The sequence below is a fragment of the Cyprinodon variegatus genome, unplaced genomic scaffold (genome assembly GCF_000732505.1).
Source record: "Cyprinodon variegatus isolate N-32 unplaced genomic scaffold, C_variegatus-1.0 Scaffold195, whole genome shotgun sequence".
Lineage (NCBI taxonomy): Eukaryota > Metazoa > Chordata > Actinopteri > Cyprinodontiformes > Cyprinodontidae > Cyprinodon > Cyprinodon variegatus.
Window position 1 is genome coordinate 252,295 of NW_015150648.1, and position 22,924 is coordinate 275,218.

Genomic DNA, 22,924 nt, shown 5'->3' on the forward strand with positions numbered 1-22,924 from the left:
TAGAAAATGAAGGCTAATCATGTTTTGGGTGTACTATTCCTTTAAGTTAGAAATCTATTTTTGCAATGCCTTTTTTTAGAATAGACTCTGTGATGTTTGGAGGCAGAAATACTTACAGCAACACAGATTTATGAGGGTTTACAGGTGGAAACAAACCAGTCATCCAGCAAAACGTTTAGTTTAGAGAATCATGAGTTTAAGTCTAAATTGTTTTAATTTTAAATCATTATATGACCGATATTTAAAAACATATATTTATTTAAGGTAAAGGGTTAAAATTGAGGTCTTCACTGAGGTCTGCTGTAAGGACTCTGCATCCTTGATTAAAGGAAGAGCTGTGTTACTTCTTTTATACGGAAATTAGTCAACTATCAACTCAGAAGTTTTATAAGTTGTATTTGATAATGATGGAGCTTATGATTTAAAATAAAAATCTGAAATGCATACAGTGTAGCTCACAAAGGGCCCAAATGTTTAAGTAATATTAGTCAAATAAAAGAAAAAAAAAACTTTAGTCCGTCATTGTGAGATGTCCTCCCTTTATTTAACCCATGCAGTGAGGAGCAGCATGTTCCCTGCACTCCAGGGTTAAGTGTCTGGCTCAGGGACCAGACTGACAGTCTGAGGTTCGAAACCAGTGATCATGTGACTTCTCCAGGAGGCAAACACCCTTCTCTCTACAACCACTGGGTCACTACTCCATAAATAGTCATTAAAAATTCAAAATTTTTGCAAATATGGAATATAGTTTTGTTTTGCATTCTTATGCCTAATTTTAAATAATTACTTTTTATTTAAAATCATCATAAATTTATAAATATTGTACATATATTTACAGATGGACTACTGAAACATTTGCATTGATACATTTTATGATCTGTTGCTATGTTTATGTATTTATTCTTATAAAATCCACCAATAATTATAAATTATTTAGCTTGTAATAGCAATAGTAACAGCAGTATGGTGGAATGGTTGTTAATTTCACCCAAAGAAGCAGGGTTGTTGGTTAGAATTCCACTCAGGATAGGAAATTTGCATGTTTTTAACAGGACAAGATTAGAAATCCTCCACAGCTTATTTATTGAATACTTTTCCTAGTTTTATTATATAATTTTTTTAGGTTAAAGTCAGAGATCCCATTCCGATATGAAGCATTGTCTTATTTTAACAGAAATAAAGCCAACAATACATTCTGAAGTCAAAATCCACATTTTTGCATAACTAAAAGTAAAAAGTTATCTACCATTGATAATAATAGGGTTTTGAACAATTTACTTAAAAGTAGCCTTTATTCATGATAACATAAATCAAGTAAAAGTAAAAACTACCACCTTTGTGTTTCCTACAGGTCCAACAAATCAGCTCTGCACTATAAAACATGTAGGTTACATTAAAAGCCATGCTGAGGGCCCTCTAACCAACCTTAAATAATGCCGGTGACTGTAAAATTAGCTCAGGGACTGTTATTTAGTGTATTTTCATAACCATAACATTGACCTTTTTAAAAACTGAGCTGCATAGCTGTAACAAAGTAAGTAGTTATGGAAATCCCTGTGTAATCCTGAATAAACACAGCTGCTTTAATGATGAGTGCTGGGCAGAGGTGATTTAAAACTATTCTTTTCCACCAACAAATTGCTTTTTTTATATTTTCAAAGCAGTATAACACATGCATATTAACTTGATTTCATTCGTGATTAAATTTCAAATTGTAAATTCCAACATGACAAAGTAGCAGCAGCTTCACTGCATTGTACAGTGTTGTGTTGACATACTGCAATATATGTGTTGTGCTCCAGGTGCAAGATGGCAAACTCTCTTTACATTTTTAAGCAATAGAAATCTTCATTTTAATTTCAGCTGGTAATCTTTGTTTGATATTAAAGTTTATTCTTTTTAGTACTGACAGCTAAAGCAAACTCAGAGGAAATCTGTAAAGCACACCATGTTAAGTCATCAACATTAGATCTTTTTCTGATGTTTATGGTAACAGAAAGTTTGACTCGTTTATCCACAGAGTATCAATGACTGTAAGAGCAGTGGCCCAGCTCAGAGGAGCCAGCAAGAGGACCACCAATCAGTGAACCGCAGTTCTTCACCAGAGGGAGATGACTCACTCGGTGCAAACGAGCCCATCAGCACACATGAACCGAAGGGGGAAAGGTGACAGTTAAACCTGACTTCTTTCTTTATGACGTTAAATGAAAGGTCCTTACGCAAAGTTAAACATAAGTGGAGTCACATGTCTGTGTTTTCTTTGCACAGAGAAGCAAGAGCAGAGCCCAGGCATCCTGCCGGCCATCGAGGCCACCCACAACTCCACCTACAACTCCAGAAGTTTACTTTGTCTGCTGACAAGGTGATCAGATTTCTCTTGGATAAAACTAAAATTTACTTGTTTAAAAAATCTAGAAAATAAATGATTCGTTCTTCCATGCAGCTAATCTGATTGTCTCGTAATGTCTGCATGAAATAAGAACTCTATGATATGGCCTAATTTGTTTTGTGGTCTAAGTCTAAGTCATTTATATTTTTTTTTCCCACAGCTAATTTATTTCACTAGAAATATAAAATATGTTAATAAATCGACATAGCCTTAGTTTGATCACCAGTTCATTCCCTCGGCTCAACTTTAACGTTAAGGATTAAAACAAAGATGCAAGGTCCAAAGTTTTGATTAATCCAACAAAGTTTAACTATGCAGCACTTTCCATTCAATCTTATTAAACACAAAGGTAATTTAGAGAAGTTAAAACAAAAAACAAGTAGTGAAATAACCAATAGTAGCAAATGATTATTAGACAATAGAGGAAATACCAGAGACAAAATATAAACAGAGAAAAATAGAAGACATAAGACAAATAAAGAGTGATTTAACAATAGTTCATCTATAAAATAAATAAATAAATAATGTGAAAGACAGGAAACTCATATAAAAAAATGACAAATAAGAAAATGAAAATAAAAGTTAACAGTAACATATAAAAAAAAAAAAAAACACGTGATGAACCTATATGGGAAATGAACACATATAAACAGTAAAGTAATTATTAGAAAAGAATTACACTAATTTACATTTAGCTGCCAACATCCAATGCAGAGCTCTGTAAGCATCAGCATGCACCTTCGCTTCCCTGCCATTTTTATATGGCGGCTTTAAAAATCACCTGGATCATGTTGTTCTGTTGTTTTGGTAGCTAAGTTACAGGTAAAGTAGGTTCCTCTCTTTATTTTCAGCATCCAACCAACATTCTTTTTGTTTTCTTCTCAGACTTTGTCCTGGCTGAAAGACAACGTTTCCATGGCAACGCAGGTGTGCTTGATGGCAAGCTCCGAGGGGCTGGAGGCAGCAAGGAGGTGTCAACAGTCCCTTGAACAAGAAATCCTCAAAAACAGAGCCAGGATAGAGGTGGTCAAAAGGGTAAACGGAAGCATTGTTGTCACTTTCCCAGTTTAAAGCATCAGCAGCCACTGAATGAAAATGTGCAGCTTTTAGGGCTCTTTTCTTATTTAGATGATGATCTATTATCTCGTGTTGGAAAGTTGCACCCTCCAAAAAAACCAACATATTTTACATACATTTTGCAATTATAGATTCCATTTGCTTTATCACACATACTCATCTGTTAAATCCTCCTCAGGAGGGTCATGGGCTGGTCCGTGCACAGCACCCAGGCAGCTCGAAGATTGAGGAGTTCCTCAGCCAGCTGGAAGTCCTTTGGGAAGAACTGAGGAGGAGGCACCAAAGGAATGCTGCCTTTCTGCAGGCCTCTGAGAAGCTCGGCTTTAGAGTAAGATTCATTTTTTGATAATCCCTGAACAGAATGTTCTCTGAGGTCATACTGTTCTAGGAAGATTTATGATCCGTCCTACAACTGTTAGAACTTTGATGCTTGTTCAGAGCTAGCAGCACATGATCTCTGCTCTTTAACACATGGACTTACAAAAAACAATGCTTACAGCTACGCATTTATATTGTCACTTGCAAAAGTATTCACACATCTTTGAGCTTTTTCTATATTCTTTTAGGTTGAAACCACAAACTTGCATTTAGGCAATTTATTGAGATTTTTTTTAGAACTAAACCAATTGATACATACCAAATTGCAAATTTTAAAGAACCCAATTAATGCTTTTCAGTGTAAAGATATAAATCTAAAAAGTGTGGCATGCATTTGCATTTAACCCCCAGGTCAACCTTTCACTGCACTTTCCAGCTTTGCACATCTAGTCTAAAGTATGTCACAGTTCTTCTTTATATAGGTCAAGCTCAGTCAGATTGGAGAGAGATTGTCTCTAAAAACGGATTATCGGTTGGAAATAGGTATAACTTTTGACTGCGCTTTTAAAAACACCTGGTTTAATCTTTGCAGTGGATCTTTGCAGCTTCAGATTTACCAAAAGCCTCCCCTGGTCTGGTGGTTTAGGTGGATCAACATATCTTAGTATGTCTGCTGTTGTGCCATACTCTGTCTGTTTTAATTTCACGGACTGTACAAAACTGTATCTCATCACAATCATGCAGCACTTGGTGTCATAAAATCCATGTAATATACCCCAAAGATTGTGGTTGTAACTGTAAAAGCGGGGGATGTATAAAAACTCTTATTAGATTATGGGCTAAAAAAAATACATTTAGAGCCTTACTTCAAAAGATGACTCTACAATTATGAAACATATAATTTTGTATGCTTCCAATGCCTAGCTTTTGTTTTACACTACATCTATTAAATGTTTAAGAACAAGAGTCTTTACCTCTCTGCAAACACTGTTCTGCACACCTAATCTCTTTTTTTGTTTCTGCTCCACATAGGTTGTGAAAGTGCTGCAAGCCCTCGGCAGCCTGGAGGCCTGGCTGGAGTCTGTAGAGCTTTCCATGAAGGCGTCTGCTTTAGCTGGTGACCCTGAAACAATGAGCAGGGCTGAGAAGGAGAGCTGCCTGCTGGAGAAAGAGGTGGCAGCACGGAGTGTGGAGCTAAATGCTCTGAGGCACGAGGTGGATCGCCTTCACGGATACAGTCATCCCCACACACAGGGATTGGCAGCACGAATGGAGGAGCTGGAGAGAAAGTAGGTTTTTCAAGGAATCAGGTCAGGGTTAGCTGCCGGATTTCTGTCATCATGGAAGAATCATGTTATGGATTTTGAACCCATCAAGGGGATAACTCTGCCAGTTTCTGCCAGTCACAAAATACAATATGTCACCATTTCCAAGACATCACAGGTTCAGATTTGCCATGTTTTTAATTCAACATGGAAGGATTTATTCATTAAACTCATGTAAGACAAATCATGTTACCCTATAAACACAAAATATATAAATACCAACATGTCTCAGCAGCTGAAATTTCATAAAAAATGGCAAAAAAAAGTTCTCTGCGCTCACATTAACTGACTAATATGACATGCATTGGAAAGACAAGCTGCTGTCAAAGAGGCACGCAGTTTAACCCGATGATGTTCTCAGTCTGTAAACAGAAGGTCAGACTCTGGAAAAGGGAGCACAAAGCTGACCAAAGAAAACAAAAACATGGAATGTCTCAGTTTAGGTGTTTCCAGGGTGAAGGTGTTGGATTGGGAAAAGATTACTGCTTTTGAAATCCAAGATACAGTACTGTCCATACTTATTTGCACCCTGGTAAAGTTGTGTAAAAGCCTTTTAAATATGATTTAATTGCAGAAGCATAATTTCATTAAAACATATTGTGAGAAGTCCAATGGTTAAATATAAGCAATAGGAAAAACTTAAAATGGATTTTTTTCTTTGTTTTCTGTCATTTCTTTCTTTCTTTATTCATTTCTGTAATGTTTTTTTTTTTTTTTCATTTGCTCTGATCCTCTAATAATCTTTATCAAACAATTCTGTCATAATCTGCTCTTTTCCTGGAATACAGTGTGTTACAGAGAAACAATTCTCTTAACCTCTCTTCAAAAAAGGAAATACAAGAGAACATATCAGTTTCTTTATATTAGATTTTTTTCTCAACTGAATAAACAGTATTTTATCATTACATAATTATCATTATTAATTTATCAGCTGTAGTACATGTTGAATTAGCTAAAATTATTCTAATTAGAAAGCTATTTCCAATTTATTCTGGGAAAAAAAAACAGATCAGTTCATATTTGTCCATGTAAACACTCCCCACATGATGTGCGTTTAAGCCCTTAGGTACAGAATATGCTCATGTGACACAGGATGCATGATACGATAAGTGGTGGCGGAGCATGAAAATGATCATCTGTCTTTAGTGAAGTTTCCCTCCTGACTGTGGATGAGAGTGTACGTCCACACTGCTGTTAAAACCTTGTTTGTGTGTCACAGGTATCACTGCGTGCTGAGTGCCCTGACCCAACAGAGCTCCGAGCTGCAGGACACACGCATGCTGACTGAGTTTCTGGAGCGTTTGGAGCTGGAGGACAGCCAGGAACTCAATGCAGAACATTATCATTTTGACCAGGTAATAATCAGGATCGTCTTTAGGTTATCTTCAGTCATGCTTTTTCTGGTTAATCGTCTCAGTTTTAATAAATTTTGTCTAGCAGCCTCTTCACAGCGACATTTCCTCAGTCCCTACATCGCTTGTACTCCAAAGAAGTGGTGTCAGGGACCAGTTGATTGAAACCATGGGGGACCCAGTGGAAGAACTGCGGGAGGCTGTGGAGATGCTGAACAACACTGTGAGGGAAAGAGGTCGATCACAAAGCCATGATCACGCCGTCCAGAAGCTGCTAAGCAAGGTAAGAGGGTTTATGTTTAATTTGAACAGGCTTTATTGAGTTTTTGATTTTTTTTATTTCATCCTAATCTAGTTTAAATATAGTTGAATAATTTTCGGCTCAAAAATCTCTATTAGAGTATTTTTGTGAAACATGTATGACCTTAGCATAAGATTTTGATTAAATTTAATCATGTGGATATCAGGAGAATCCGTAACCCTTTTAAAGAAATGTCCAAAAGTGTTTTTACCCCTAATTTGGCCTAGTGGGTAGAGCAGTGCGCTTGTGCTCTGAGAAGGTTGCAAGTACAAGAATTGATCCCCACAGCCTCCAAATGGGTTCCTAAGCTAAACCCTTAATCCCACACTGCTCCCCGGGCGCCACACAATGGTAGACCACTGCTCCCCAAGGGGATGGGTCAAATGCAGAGAGTGAATTTCCCCATTGTGGGACAATAATGGGATTTACATTATATATAATAATCTAAACCAGGGGTCTTCAACGTTTTCCAGGCCAAGGACCTCCAAACTGATGGCGAGATGGAGCGGGGACCCCCTAATTATTTATATTGTATGAAATTGTGTTATATTAAACTGGTCCTATAGCCACTCTATTAAAGATACTAGTATTGTAACGAAAGTAATTTCGCCCTGGGATTATTAAACTATTTCTGATTCTGATTCCTGGTTGATGGGACAGGTGTTGTGAATGAAACGGTGCCCAGCTTGAAAGAGCTCCTGTGTGTCACTGAATGTGTGCATTGATGACTGAAAGACATCTTCTGCATGTCGTCATGTTAATGTGGATTTAAAGACATTTCAATTAGTAGAAAAAAATAGCAGGAGGAATATTAAAAAAAAGCCTAATAAATCAAAACTTTCGTGACCCCCATGCAGTACCTCCAAGGACCCCCTAGGGGTCACGGACCCCCTGTTGAAGACCTCTGATCTAAACACTATCTTGCAGTAACAGTAAACTTAAATAAATGTATGTGAGATTTTATTTTATAAACACAAAATACAGCATTAGGTAAAGCAGGGATATATTAAGTGCTGCTTTAAAATGCGTGCCATACTTTTGATATTTTTTCATAAAATATTCTAAACATCATGTCACATCTTCCTCCTGCTGTATAATTACTATGGTTTTGGCTAAACAAATGAAATTGCATTAAATTAAAGGACTGTAGATTTGATGTTAAAAAAATATCAATTTGCAAGTTATGTGGCTCTCATCGGTGGATACCTTAAAGTGCAGTATCTTCATGACTGTCTCTCCAGCATGCCAGCCTTGCAGTGCGTGTGGAGGAGTGCTTGTGCAGCAGCAAAGAGCTGAGCCTTGACATCCTGGAGAAGGAGACAGACATGGCCGTGCAGTGCGAGCCAGAGCACAGCGGCTTCGAGCCTCTGCAGGACAGACTAGGCCACCTGGAGGTGAGAAGGATGATGTGTGCTTAAGTTATTTAGTTCTGATGAAAATAAATTAATATGATTAAATAATGCTCATAAAACTGAATTATTGTTGGACCAAAACAAAATTAGCTCAACTTTTTTTTTTCCTGAAAGCAAAAAGATCCCTGCTTGCATCACTTTGTGCTATGTTTAGTTTCTCCTATCAGCTGCAAACCATATTGTCCACACAAGCATACGCTGAGCGTGCAAAGATTTATTAAAAACACTGCATTTATTTGTTTTTGCTCCAGTGAGTCATCGTTCTGTTAACTCTAAAAGTGTGTTGAGTGTATGTTTTGGGGGGTAAATCTGGTCGGTTGTGCAGGGGTTCAGACGGGGATGGTAAAGTTTTTGCGTGACTCATTGGTTGGCCTGCGCTGTGTTTATCACACACTCAAAACAAACACACATGCATTCAGCTGTCAGGAATTGATTTGATTGAAGAGCAGAAATGACCTAATCTGCCAAACAGAAATAACTGTTGCATCACCAGACAGGCATGCAACAACCCAGGGTTGGTGAAGCTTACTGTAGCTGAGAAACTTCATCTAGCATTGCTCCCAGAAAGCCCTGAACACAAATTATTTCTTTGTCGTCACAGAAAGGAGGAAAAAAAGCAGTCAATACTGCAGCTTGTTATAACTTGGAGGCCCATATGGTTTACATATGGGCCTCTAATAGAATAATATGCATAAGGCTTTGAAGATGAGGTCATAGTCGGAGGAACAATCATTTCAGGCTGTTTAAACGATTGATACGGGCTTATAGATTCTTGCTGTGATTATCTGCAGATTGAGTATGAAATCATCAGGGAGGAAGTAAAGGAGATGGAGAAGGAGGCTTTTCATCTAAAGGAGCTGTGTTTGGAGAAAGCGCCCGTTTTCGAGGTGAAGATCCATTCTACGCTGCAGGCCTGGAGCGAGCTGGGGAAGAGCGTGATGGAGAACAGATCGCGTCTCCAGGAGTTTGTGGAGCTCCGGAGCTTCTTCAGAAGCTACCTCGCCCTGATGTAAGCAGGATGTCAAGATGCTTTTCCTTCCAATTATTTCTAATCCTCTTTTTGGGAACTTTTGCTTATTGAAATCCCTTTAGAGAGAAAGAACAGGATGTTCTCACTGTTAAAAACATGCTCCAGAGGGGAACTTGGAATTTAAGGATAAATCAGGTTTCTTGGGTGTGACGGACCAATGAATGTGTTTTCTATCAGACTCTGTTTATTCTCATATTTATAACTGTTCCTTGTCTCCTAACACCATCTCCTTTTCTTACACTTCCCTCCTAACAGCTCGTGGACTGAAGACACTAGGTCGTGCATTTTCTCAGACACTGCCCTGCACCTCAGGAGAGAAGGACAGCGGCCACTGGTAGCAGAACTAGATGTTCAAATAGAACAAAAGTTTAAGGAGTTTGACGCGCTGGCTACCAAAGCAAAGACTCTTTTAGACTCAGAACACCACCTCACACAGATGGTGAGCAGATATACAAGCTCACTTAAATAGTCCATATAGAGTAAATGATGTCGGTCTGACTGTAACCTGGACATGTGCTGCAGGTGAAAGAACGCATGGAGGAACTGAGGAGCATGCTGGGATGGATCTCAGTGCACTGGAGAGCACAAAAACAACAGAGACTTCACCAACACAACAGAGAGGAACCTTTGAGTGACAACATTTACTCTGAGGCGACCGTGTGGAACTCATTTAAAGAGGTGAATTAGCACTTTGGGATGAATTTATGCACATAAAGGCAAAAGTGTCTCCTTCGTATTTATTGTATAACACAAACAACTCTAAATATTCATGATCAATAAAGGCTGAAATCAAGGCGTCGTGTAATTTAAGGCATGTCCCTAATCAAATATACTGGAATCAAACAGCTGAATTACCCCAGCAAGGTCCTATGGAGTCCTGCTGAGGATTCAATATAATATTCAAATAGGTGAAGGAGAGTTTGAGATCATAATATAAATAGAATAAATGGATTCTGCAAGATATTTGTCCTGTTATAAGAGAAAAGTGAAAATAAAAGAAGAAGATTAAGTTCTTTGAAGTGCTGAAATGAAGTAAATCTATTGTTAAAACACTTTACAGTAAAGTATTTTATTGTTTATGTTTTAACACTTCCTCTCATATGTTATTCTTATACATTTTTCTAAGGACCACATTGTGCAATTATTTTTTTCTATAATCCTTTTGCTGCTGTAAGCACCAGAATTTCCCCATTGTGGAACAATAAAGGGATATTCTGTTCTAAAAGTATTTCTAGTGGTTCCTCATGGGTTGCTACATACTCTGTGCAGAGCTATGATATACAGAAATTTCTTTGAAATAATTTTAAATACTAGTTGGTGTCTTATTATGGAGCATCAGAAGGCAAACAAAACATGTCCACTAATTATGAGATGTTACATTAGAGTGATTTTTTTTTTCCCCACCTCAAACAACTTGCGATATAATATGGAAAGATTGGGAAATTCAAGACAGGGAATGTACTGAGAAATTGAGAAAAAATTTTCATTTTGCATCAGGAACCATGTCTGTTGTGCCCCAGTTAGTCTGAGTACTACTTGATTAAAACGTACCTTAATCTTCATCATCATTAAAGCTTGTTTTTGGTGTCCGTTAAAAACATATGAGAACCTGCACCATAGCAAAGAGAATCAAAAGAAGGAGGAGAAACTCTGGGACTTGTTTAGGAGTTAAATGGCTAGTTACCTTTTTTGTCAAAACTTGAAAATGTCCCAAACTCCCAAAGTATTAGAATAGCTTTAATTATAATGGTAGTCTTTGTTAGAACATTGAACACATTTAAATACTGCTCAGGTAGGACATCTAGAGGTCAATAAAACAAGGACTAATTATTTATTTTGTAAAAATAATAATGTTTATTGTAGAAAATACCATACTCATTTCATGAGCGACTGTGACCTTTAACATTTTTTAACTATTAACATTTATGAAATTGTGTTGTTACAGAAGAAGTGTCCCTGTGCCATAAAACATACATATAGTTTATAACAAAATCTATTCAAACGTCTCACAATAAAGGCTAAAGCATGTAAGTGGGGACAAATGTGTCCGGAAATGCTCTACTTTTTTTTTTTCACTCTCTGTATCAGTCTTATTTCATTTTTATTTGAAATCAGTACCATGTACTTTATACATGTTTTATGAGAGGTCAGAAAAGTAAGTTATACCCTACATGTTGCATGGGAGGAGACAGAAGCCAGCTCCCTCCTGTGACAGTCTAATACAGGCATTTATTGTTATCTGACAGAATGGAAAGTTAATATCTTCACCTTCAATTGTGTAATTAATGTGATAAAATTAGATTTATTTATTAAATCTCTTTTTCGAGGGAGACCTGGCCAAGAGTCAGCAGTACAATAAGACATATAAAAACACATAAAAACAACATAATAAAATCAACCATAAACTAAAAATTTTAAATTTATTTTCCTTCTGTATTTCATCAACTGTCACTAAAAGCAGTTGGTGCAGTCAGACCTCTTCCTATCAGTTACACACATTCACACTTTAATGGTATCAGAACATAATGATGATGTGCATGTTACCAGATTAAGTCAGCTCCATTTTCACACATCATGCATGATTGTATCTTCCTTTCTTTGAATTAAAACAAAGGAAAGCTTCCTCTGTTAACTTTTGCAAGTTCATATTTCAATTACAGACACAGACAAACAGACAGCTTCATAGACTGGACTGACTCCCTGACATCTTGACCACCTCTCTGTCTTTGCACTTTCTCATGTGACACAGAGCAAAGAACAAAACAAACACTGACATGAGGGGTGGCATGGGAAAAGGGACATCCAAAACAATTCGAAACCCAGACGATTTTGAAGGTGGTAACGATCACTGAGGAGTTTGAAATCCTCCTTAACCCATTTGTGACTTTTAAGGAGCGGTTAGGTGTTTTCAAACACCCAAAGCTGTTATGAAACTATGGGTTTTTTGTCTGTTCTTCTCAGTCAGAGTATAAACCTCTCAAAGGTTTGCAATTCAGAATAGAATAAAGAAATTCAAGTCTGAAAAAGACTAAACTAAAGCCAAGTTTACTTCAAACAGTATAAATATTTTGTCCATCTTTAACTTCCAATACAGAGTTTGGTTCCTGAGCTTGAAGACCTCCAAGAGTCGCACTTCATCAAGACCTCTGAGGACACAACAAAAACAGCTGAAAGTAATGAAGAGATTGAAGGCAAGCAGTCAGAGGATGACTATGAAATCATGAACAGGATCAGCCCACAAGGCGACTCTCCTAAAGCAAACATGACGGCGGTGAAGGAGAGCAGCACCCCACCTGCTAGCAGCGCGGTAAACCTCATCCTTAGCTTTGGGAACACTGGGGACAGCCAGGTGCAGGTGCTCGACCTGCCTGCTCTTACGGATGAGATATTAAAGGAGACCTCTGAGCCTGTGCACAGGGTGAGGAGCACTCAGCTCAACACATCATCCAACACCACTTACTGTACACATGATCTGTTTAAAGAGAAAAAGTCTGATGTTCTCAGGCTGGAATGATCACTTCTCTACCACAACACTTCATGGGATCTCCCTCACTCACTGTGCGGCAGGTCCTTCCTCTTGTTTGGCATTCACAACTTTATATTTCCCCTCATTCTCTCCCTCAGCCCTCTCTGCCTCAGTCTTCTGCCTGTAAAAAGCTTTGGAGGCGCTGCCAGGGGATTTTGGAAAATACTTTCAGTAGTTTAAAGCGAAAGAGAAAGATTTATCGGCAGAGCGCAGATGAGGTAATTTGCGCAGTGTGAAATGGGATTGCATGCAACGTCTCCAAGTGTGCTGAGACTGCATGCAGTGTGCAGCTGTTTCCTGAGGGTAGCATGTTTTTTTCCTAACCGGGTAGATGGTACAAATCTTCTAAGTCATATTGTTTATGCATTCTTTGTAAGTCAAATACATAAAACAAGAGGACAGGCAAACGTAAAGTATTAAGTTTTTCACAGTAACTGGCAAAGTAGCTCATTTTATTTTTATACCTGCTGTTTTTAAAACATTAGGGGGCGTATTTGGTTAGAATATTAAATTTTTTTGTCTTTTAAATAAAAAGCAACATTCCAAATTAGTAAAATCAAGCTTCTTTTTTTTAAAGAATTAATTAACTGCTACAAAACATTGCATCTTCTACTAGCCTAACCCCTAACTTTGTGTCTATTTCTTCAGTTTGAGATCATTTTAAAAGCACCTTTTAGGAAAGGCAGGTTAAAAAAATGATTTATTGTTTTAAAAAGAAACTTAACTTTAGTGTTTTTATATGTTTATAATATATTTTAAAATTAAATCTCAGTGTTTTACTGAGAAATAATTAGAGGTGATGCCAAGTATCTATAATTTGATTGTTGACCTTTCCTTTGAATGATTTCAGTATTTTACCTGCTTCTGCTTCTTCCTACTTGTGGCCAAAATCCTGACTGATGATGACTTAGTTTGCTTTGTTACTGTAGGTTTCTGAGGACAATAACATTTCAGTGGGATTAATGTGCGTTATGTTCTGACAAGGGGAGTCGAAAATGTCAATGTTCAGGGCCCTTACTTAAAGAATAGAAAACTGAAAGTAGCTCCTAGTAAAGTGATTTTAGGAAAAGTGTATAATTTCTGTATCTAATTTTGCCTTGGTCAGAGGAAGGTTATTCACTAAACACCTTAGACCTTAAACAGCTCCTAAAGTAAGAAATATATAAAGAGCACTGAGGAGAACTTTTGATGAGCCTAAGTGTGTCAATAAATAGTGGAATAAATGAGCTCCTTTAACAATCATACAACTGTTAATATAGGGATCAGATAAATTCATCATTCTTTACGGGGGGAAATAAAATGGTCAAAGCAGCCAGGCAGGTTAAAGGTGCACCTCTGAAATCTGGAATTATGGAGGAGAAATTGAAAATGAAAATAATAATTACAAAAAACAATTTATTAAAAAATAATCATGAATAAAAATTCGAGGAATGTACAAAAAATAATGCACAGAATAATTTAGGTGTGCTTTACAGACTCAAAGATGCTCTCAAACATAGAAATTCTAAAAGGATTAAAAATGGTTGCTGAAAAAAAATATAGGCTACAATAATAATAGTGTTGCACCGATACCGATACCAGTATCGGTCGGGGCCCAGATCCAGCACTATAAGGGTGGTATTGGTATTTCTGAGTACCAACAAATAGGGCACTGATACCATTTGAGAGCCAAAAGTTTATTCAACTAATGTCACCCGTTCCAAGTAGACAATAAAAAGTTCTACTGGATTCACTTTGTGTTATACTTTGTCCTGCTTCACAAAGGTAGGCAGCAGCTTGACAAAGCCATGATGGCAATATTTTACATCGAAGTATTATGCAGTTGTTCATATATATACACACACATCAATGTCAAACAGAGGTTATGGGTACACTGCAAAAAAATGTAATCCATCCATCCAACCATTATCTGCACTGGAAAAAATCAAAATCTAGATAAGTCATTTTTTCTTTAAATAAGTGCATTTGTTCTTGAATTGAGGAGGTAAAAGAGACATTTTGCCAATGGAACAAACAATTTAGATTTAAAATAAGAAAACACAATTACATTGTTTTATTTCAAGTGCATATTATCTAATTGTCTTATTTTAAGACTAAAAATACTCATTCCATTGGCAAACTATCTAATTTACCTACTTAAAGTAAGGATAAATGCACTTAATTTAAGAAATTCTTACTTATTTCTAGATCCCAATTGGGGTCGTGAGGGGTGCTGGTGCCTATCTCCAGCAGTCAATGGGCGAGAGGCGGGGTACACCCTGGACAGGTCGCCAGTCCATCGCAGAATTTAAATCTTAATAAGTAATTTTTTCTTAAAATAAGTGCAAATTTTGTTGGATTAAGGAGGTAAGTGAGACACTTTGCCAATGGAACAAGACAATTTACATTTAAAATAACGAAAAACAATTGCAATGTCTTATTTCAAGTGCATTTTATCTAATTATCTTATTTTAAGAGTAAAAATACTTATTCCATTGGCAAATCCTCTTACCCTACCTACTCAAATTAAGGGTAAATACACTTAATTTAAGTAATCTTTACTTATTTGCAGTGTATGGTATTGGTATTGGCCAATACTGCACAGCCAGGTATCGGGTATCGGTATCGGGTCCAAAAAATGGCATCAGCACAACTATTAATTAATACACACTGTAGAGAACAGAAATTACAACAATATACTCCCCATATACATAGAGGTAAGATGTAAATGAGGTCATTATGTATTTGCTGTGTTATACATGATGTCAGCAGCCATAAATTCTATTGTGTGCAGACCCCTCCTCTTTAGCTTTATATTGCAGCATGTATTTACTCTACTCACATTTAAGGCTGCTCTGAAAAGCAGATTGAAAGAGGCAACATGCTTCCAAGTCTGCTTCCTTGATTGCACCGTTCAATACCTCTGTGTTCTGTTCATTCCCAAGACCTGTACCAACACAAAACCATGCTTTTTTGTAGATTTGAGTTTTCTTTACCCTTATTTCTTCATTCTGTTGTTGTTTTTATGTATCAATCTGCTTTATCCAGCTTCCCAATATACCACAATACACCAAATACTTGGTGTTCATGCAGCAATCAGATGGATTGCCTCCTCAGCATGCAGTGGACTTCTACAAGGTCCTGCTAATGATCTTTTATTTTAAACTAAGGTCTCACGACTCACTGTCCAGCATGGTTTAGGTATTTCTCTTCCCACAAACACATGATTCAAATAAATGCACTCTAAATGCATCTGATGCAGGTGTGCTAGAGCAGAGAAACATCTAAAACATGCAGGACAGCTGTTCCTGAGGACCCAGTTTAAAAAACCACTAATATAATGATTGAGGTGTGTCAAACAATATATACGTCACAAGTAAATCAGCCTTTAAGGATTTCATGGGACAAAAATGGTTTTGTTGTTGCCTGAATTTAATGGCCAAAGGAGGTTTATAAATTTGCTGCCATTCCTGAACATGATCTTCATTGGTTGAAACCTAATTTGCTTTATATTGATGAATTTTGCTGGACCTTCTAGGCCAGGGTATCACGGCACTTGAAAGTCTTACTGTAAAGTTATTAAGTTATCAATTTATTTGGTGTACACTGCAAAAACGATCTATAAATAAGTAAAAATTTCTTAAATGAAGTGTATTTACCCTTAATTTGAGCAGGTAAATAAGATTATCTGCCAATGGAATGAGTTTTTTTTATTTTTAGAATAAGATTATTAGATAATATTCACTTGAAATAAGACAATGCAATTGTTTTTTCTTACTTTAAATGTTCTGACTTTTTCCAGTGGCAACGTGTCTCACTTACCTACTCAATTGAACATAAAATGCACTAATTCTAAGAAAAAAATACTTATTTAGATTTACATTTTTTGCAGTGTAAGTAATGCTACCATGTCTTTCTAGCCTCTTTGATGCAATCTTATTACGTCTCGACAAGGTTTCCTTGAGTATAACCATGATGAATGAGACAAATTTGTTTTCTTGCTCCCATTCCCTTTTTGAGAATCCACTCTGCTCCTGTAATTCAAACAGAATGATAGGAAAATTGCACCTTTTGTCGTTAACACTTCCACCTGAAATTATGCCAGTAGCTCAACTTCCCACTAAAGCCCTCAATATTTTTTAATATTAATAATAAAACATATTGGACATAACTGTGGATCTGTCTTCATGCTAATCCTTTGATGGTCTTTTCAGCTTGTCTTTTATAAGTTCAAATGAGTGGGTAAACTGTCAGCTGGCGGGTTGGTGTCTCTAAGCAAACTTTTGTTTTTCTTTTTATTATTATTTTTTTTTCTATACTTGTTGAGGCTAGCTTTAAACCTGAGAAGTTGTGATGACAGGAACAAGAAGTGAGTGAAGAGGAAGCAAAGCACTGGCAGGTTTCTCTCCTATTGGGAATGTTGACAGAAACTCTCCTGTCTTTGTTGAGCCTGGTGTAAATCTGTCCATGTTTGACTCTTACCCTGCTCTGGCATGATTGTGTGAAATGAGTGACCTCATCTTTAGTTACAATAAAAACTCTGCTCCAAAATGGCTCCCAGTAGGAGTGTGTCCCACATGCCGGCCACGAGACAAGCGAACTGGTGCTGAACCTTTCAGAAAGGCCCCAGACTCTGTTTCATGATTTATATTCTTGAGCTTATGCAGCTACAACAGATTAGTCACAGAGTTGAAAGGTCAGGATATTACAGCTGTGTATGACGACATGTGCAGACACATATGATATTGATTAAATCCTGTGAGTGTCGCTGGAAACATGTTTTCATTTCTTTTTGTTCTGTCATATGTTTTTTTCATACAATTCATGTCTGTGCCTCACAAGAATTTCTTAATCCATTTTTTTATGTGTTCCATTTTTCAGTAGTTCTCAGCTTTTGCCCGTCTTTATCCAACCTCAGCCTGCAGAGGTTTCACTGTATCCTCCAAAACTTCTCTTCCCACTTTATTTTTCACACCTTGTCACTTTAGAACAGAAATCCTCCATGCATTTTATAGTGATGTTATGTAACAGTAGAAAATTATGAATGAAGAGTATTTTGAGCACTTTAAATGCGCTGTGGCTATGCTTTGATCTAAAGCATCTTTTTGTAGCTCTGTTTGTTTGTAGTCATGCTGAGAGATAAACTCACATCTGAGGCCTTTTTTTTCAGGCTCCATCAGATGTTACCCCAGATTTCTCTTTATTGCAGAATACCCACCTATTCTTGTTTTTACTGCAACTTTTCACCTTTCATCCTATCTGCATTTTCTTTTCAACATACCGTAAAGTCAAAGAAGTGGCACAGTATCTCTGTCCAAACGTCCGCCCTAACCCCCTAAATCCCTTAATCACTATTAGAGGTGAGTATTGGCATGAGTGTTGCAATTCGATACATGTCGGGATACTTGGGTCACGATACTATATTATCACGATATTGCAGTATCACTATATATTGCCATATTTTCCCCAGCTATCAAAATCAAATGATGAGATAAAACAGCAAGTGCTGTATATTTTCATCAGAAAATATTGATATTATATTGGGCAGCCGAATATCACGATATATCGCCAAAACGATTATTTCCCACACGCCTAATCACTATATAGAGCAGGAACTATAATGGACTTTATTGTGAACTCAGTTAACTGACCGTTCAGACAGATGATCACTACTTTTACCTCCCCATTAGTCACGTAACTCCGCCTCCCTGCACGGTGCATGCGCCATCTTTGTTATTTACCACCGCCACAGCAAATCGCAAAGCTCTCACAATGCTCATCTAGTGACCATGGATGATCACTTTTCAAGGTGTTTTGTGCGAAATTTCGAATCCACTACTTTTTCCTCCACTAGACGATCAGACACAGACACTCATCTAAAATGGCGTAACCACTATATAGTGCCCTAGGTAGTGATTAGGGTCGACGTTCGGACGCAGCCACTGTCCTTTTGGATCTCTGCTTTCACACACCTGAATCAAATAGCTAAATTACATCCTCAAGGACTAAGTCTGAATTTGGAAAATAAGGCAGGACACCTAAGCAAAAGCAGAAATGTGTCATCATTCACCATGCATTGGGATCTCCCAAAGTTCCTGTCTAAGAACACTTAGGCTGTGTCCGAAAAATCCACCCTATAAACCCTACACTGGAAAAGAATCTAGTCTAGATAAGTCATTTTTTCTCAAAATAAGTGCATTTGTTCTTGGATTGGGGAGGTAAAAGAGACATTTTGCCAATGGAATAAGACAATTTACACTTAAAATAAGAAAACACAGTTGCATTGTCTTATTTCAAGTGCATATTATCTAATTATCTTATTTTAAGAGTAAAAATACTCATTCCATTTGCAAAGTATCTCATTTACCTACTCAAATTAAGGTTAGATACAAATAATTTAAGAAGTTTTTACTTATTTCTAGATTGTTTTTCCAGTGTAAATCCCTCAATCACTAAATAGAGCGGGGACTACTTATATAGTGTACTTTACAGTGAACTCAGTTAGCTGACCATTCAGACAAATAATTACTACTTTTTGCTCCACAATGGTCAATTAACTCCACCTCCACAGTGCCCGCGGCATCTTTGTTAGTAGTCATTGTTGTTGTGTAGCAACAGCCTTTGGCGACAGCTGGCTGTTGTGACAGCAAGTCCCATAATGCTTTTTGCAGAGAGCTCTCCGCACAAAGCATTCCGGGATATATCTGCTCGTCTAGTGACCATGGATGATCACTACTTTTCAAGGTGTATTGTGGGAAATTTGCAGTACACTACTTTTCATCCAGTAGACCTTCACACACTCATTTAAAAGGGCGTAACCACTATATAGTGCCCTATATAGTGATTAGGGTGGACATTCAGGCACAGCCCTTACCATGCAAATTATTCCCACAATTCTTTGCGTGACAAGAGGTATAGACTCAGCCCATCTTATGGACTTTAAAAATAATACTTCACTTCTTCCCATGTACTCTATCTGACACCCTCAATTCACCCCAACAATTTTATAATGGAGAGCTTTACATTTATGTAACTTGTGCTTTTTTTCTGAGGGCTGTTGTAACGGATTTGACTAGCATCATCCGTGTGTGTTTCTGTTGCATAATGACATCCATAAGGGTTAAAGCTGTCCGAAATGAGCATAGCAGTCTGAAGTTATTTTCCTAGTTACGGTAGTGATCTTACTGGTGAACTCATAAAAGGTGAACGGAATATAAGCTAGGAGCTACAATTTGCCCAATTCTGAATCAGCCAAGTTCTCCAGAGTCCTGCTAATGAAATGGTTATTTGACTGATGTGTGTTGAAGCAGAGACACATTTAAAAGGGGCCAGAATGAAGGAACCCAAAAGTGAACAAAAATGTTTGAATTTCGTCCAACTAGCGAGTTTCTCCTTAATGATCAAAGTTAAAACACAGAGATTACATAATCTCCCTTTATGATTCAAAACAACAATGATATAGGCCATGCACAACAAAAGGCTATTTGATCTGCATCTGACTTGGAATGAGTGCAGGAGGTTGGACGTCGATGCATTGCTCCAAATAGAGACTTTAGTGCGAGTGAACAGAATTGAAAAAAAAAAACTCCTGGATAGGTGTTGAAACATGGTTAAAAAACTGAGCAAAAGTCCAGTTGCCTTCCAATTTCAGCGTGTTTGTGGTTAAAACAGAGAGGTGATCAAGCATTAACTTAGGCCGCCCTATACCTGTGTTGCTGTTTAGATTATCTTTCGTTGGTCATTGACTGATTTACCACAAGAATAAACTGTTTATGTATTTATATTTTTTGGGTTTTTTTTTTCTTTTTGGCTAATTCAATGTTGCATGTGAGATTGTGAAGTACTCTCTGGTCAACTGTTGTTTGAAAATATTTTATGCTTTTAAATTTGACATTGATATTGATCAGTGCATCTTTGTGTTACTGTGGTGTGGTGGCTTCTCTGGTTAATTATATCCTTCTTGGCCAGTCATTTCTAGGTGAACTTTTCTTTATAACCTAACTCCACTAAAAAGTTCCTCACAGCTTTATCCCTGCTGTGTGTCTTGACCATCAAGAAGCTGTGGCTTGTTGATTGTTTTCTTTGACAAAACCACTGAGACCTTCACAAAATAGCTGTTTTTTCTACAGAGATTTTGTCTAACTACTAGTTTAATGACTTTAGATGGCAAGTGTCTTTTGTTTTGCAAGAAACAGTTTTTCTTTTGCAAGAAACTGTAGGATGCTCAGCTTCAGTAAAACCCATGTACAGTCTCATGCATTTAAAACATTTCTATTTTTTCACAGGTAAGTGCCTACCTGCACGTAAAGAACTGCAGCCTGGCTGCAGCCCCAGTGTATGAGAGTATAACTCTCCCCCGCCAAAAGAGCCGTTCTGCAACCTCTGACTCCCCTACTTTATGCCCATCCTCCTCATCCTTCTCCTCACAATCTTCCTCTGTGTCCGAACCACAAACGGCAAATGTCAGCTTTCACCCTTCAAGGGGGAGCAGTGGCAGCTCCATCTTTTGCAGCCTCAAAAGGATGGGGAAGAAGAGGAAAAGGAAGCGAGACGAGCGCAGACACACCATACAGAGAATTATGGGCGTGGATGAGCAAGTCAGCGGGCTGCACCAGGATGACTCTGAGACAGTCACATATGACACTCAAACATGGCCGCTGAAGGAAGGTCAGAGAAAGAAGAGTTTACAGAAGAACACAAATGTTGGAGATGCTGTGGCCTACATGAAAAATCCTCTGCTGAAAGACATTGATTCAGAGTGTTCAGGAGAACACAGCATTACTCCTTATGCTGTATCATCAGGACCAAGCACTTCTCCCTCAGAGGGTCCAGGGAGAAACCAGTGCAGAGTACTCAGTTTGGGCTCGGTGTTGAGCTTCGATCTGCCGAAGGACCTGACCCTCATCCCTGGCATTCAGGACATCATCACTATCGCCCCTCCGGAGTCTAAAACAGCAGGTGGGACAGATGCAGATCCTCTCTCTCAGCGAAACACCATTCTAAGCTCTTTCAAACAGACCCATGTCGTGTCGACCATCACAGGAAGCTCTGCTGAAATCGGCTCCTCTGAAACCCAGCAGTCAGCAAAGGATCTCCCTGATGAGAAGAATTTACAACCTTCCCTGGAAGACCCTGTGGTAACATATGATGACACGGCTAGAATAAATTTCAGTCAACATGAAAGTACAGAGGAGACGGATCAAATCTCCACTGACTTGAAATATAGTATAAATGAGATTAATAAGCCCTCAAAGCTGCGTATTTACACGAATGAACTCAATAACTGCACTTCAGTCTCTCATAAACATGAGTGTGTCAGTGTCCATACTCTAATTCGGGACCTGAACGGACACCAGTATCATAAATGCACCAGTTCCCAGTGTGAGCATGTAACCAGCCCCCACATGAAGTCAAACCAAGCTTCTCATGTGAGACTCAATCTAAAGTCTACAATGAGTGTCAGTGTTCGGCAGGACTCTGTAGATTCTGGCATCTCCACCTCCAGCAGTTTCAAGCTTAGCACCGACACTCCATGTCCAGATCAGCCGTTGCCCAAGGGAGTGGTGGGAAAGATTATTTCTCTTGAGGTGGGGGGTATAGGATCAGCTAAAACAAGAGAAAACTCTGCAGCATCTTTAAGTCCGTCCTCGGACTCTGTAGAGTTAAACAAGGAGCCGCTCCACGTCGACCACCAGCAGTTTGAGGAGGAAGAAGAAGAACTGGAAGACATCTGGAACCAGAATACAAACTACAGGCAGAGCATCTGCTCAGACATCATGTACCAGCCCAACCAGGAGCCTCTCACAGACCAAAGCAAAGAAGGGATTTCCAGCTCCCCCTCTGCCACAAACCCACCTGTTCTCTACAGAAACCTGGTCACCGCCTCAGCACCAAACCTCCTCATAGCCGAGTTCAAACTCCCCCCAAACATCCAGAACTGTCCAGGTTATGAGGAGTGGCAACGTTCAAAAGATCACCTACCCCCTCTTGCCACAGGAGACAGGAGGTCCTGGGCAGCTTTTCCTAACAGGGAACCAGTCAGCAAGACTGCAGTGATGCTGAACGAGACAGCGTCTGACCCAGTGAAGCTTCCAGAAGTTGGCAACAATCCCAGATACGTTTATCAATACAGAGAGGAGGATGAGGGGGAGCAACAGGAGGAGGTGGATGAGCTGACCAGTTGTTTACAGGTAAGATTGCTGTTTAAACTATAGT

The 22,924-nt window shown here is 38.2% G+C and overlaps 1 protein-coding gene across 8 annotated transcripts in view; it reads left to right on the forward strand.

Moving 5' to 3' along the window:
* The window catches only part of LOC107087815, a 46,904-nt gene that overhangs the window by 20,290 nt on the left and 3,690 nt on the right, over positions 1-22,924 (forward strand). For 6 of the 8 annotated variants that reach the window (XM_015379590.1, XM_015379588.1, XM_015379586.1 and 3 more), the window contains 14 exons: positions 2,021-2,166; positions 2,269-2,362; positions 3,275-3,424; positions 3,645-3,794; positions 4,817-5,073; positions 6,329-6,464; positions 6,547-6,744; positions 8,004-8,156; positions 8,966-9,183; positions 9,460-9,643; positions 9,727-9,882; positions 12,299-12,622; positions 12,829-12,948; positions 20,995-22,899. In XM_015379590.1, the coding sequence (XP_015235076.1) occupies positions 2,021-2,166; positions 2,269-2,362; positions 3,275-3,424; positions 3,645-3,794; positions 4,817-5,073; positions 6,329-6,464; positions 6,547-6,744; positions 8,004-8,156; positions 8,966-9,183; positions 9,460-9,643; positions 9,727-9,882; positions 12,299-12,622; positions 12,829-12,948; positions 20,995-22,899 (4,191 nt within the window). The remainder of the gene's footprint in view (positions 1-2,020; positions 2,167-2,268; positions 2,363-3,274; positions 3,425-3,644; positions 3,795-4,816; positions 5,074-6,328; positions 6,465-6,546; positions 6,745-8,003; positions 8,157-8,965; positions 9,184-9,459; positions 9,644-9,726; positions 9,883-12,298; positions 12,623-12,828; positions 12,949-20,994; positions 22,900-22,924) is intronic. The other 2 variants (XM_015379587.1, XM_015379593.1) reach the window with 2 other exon arrangements.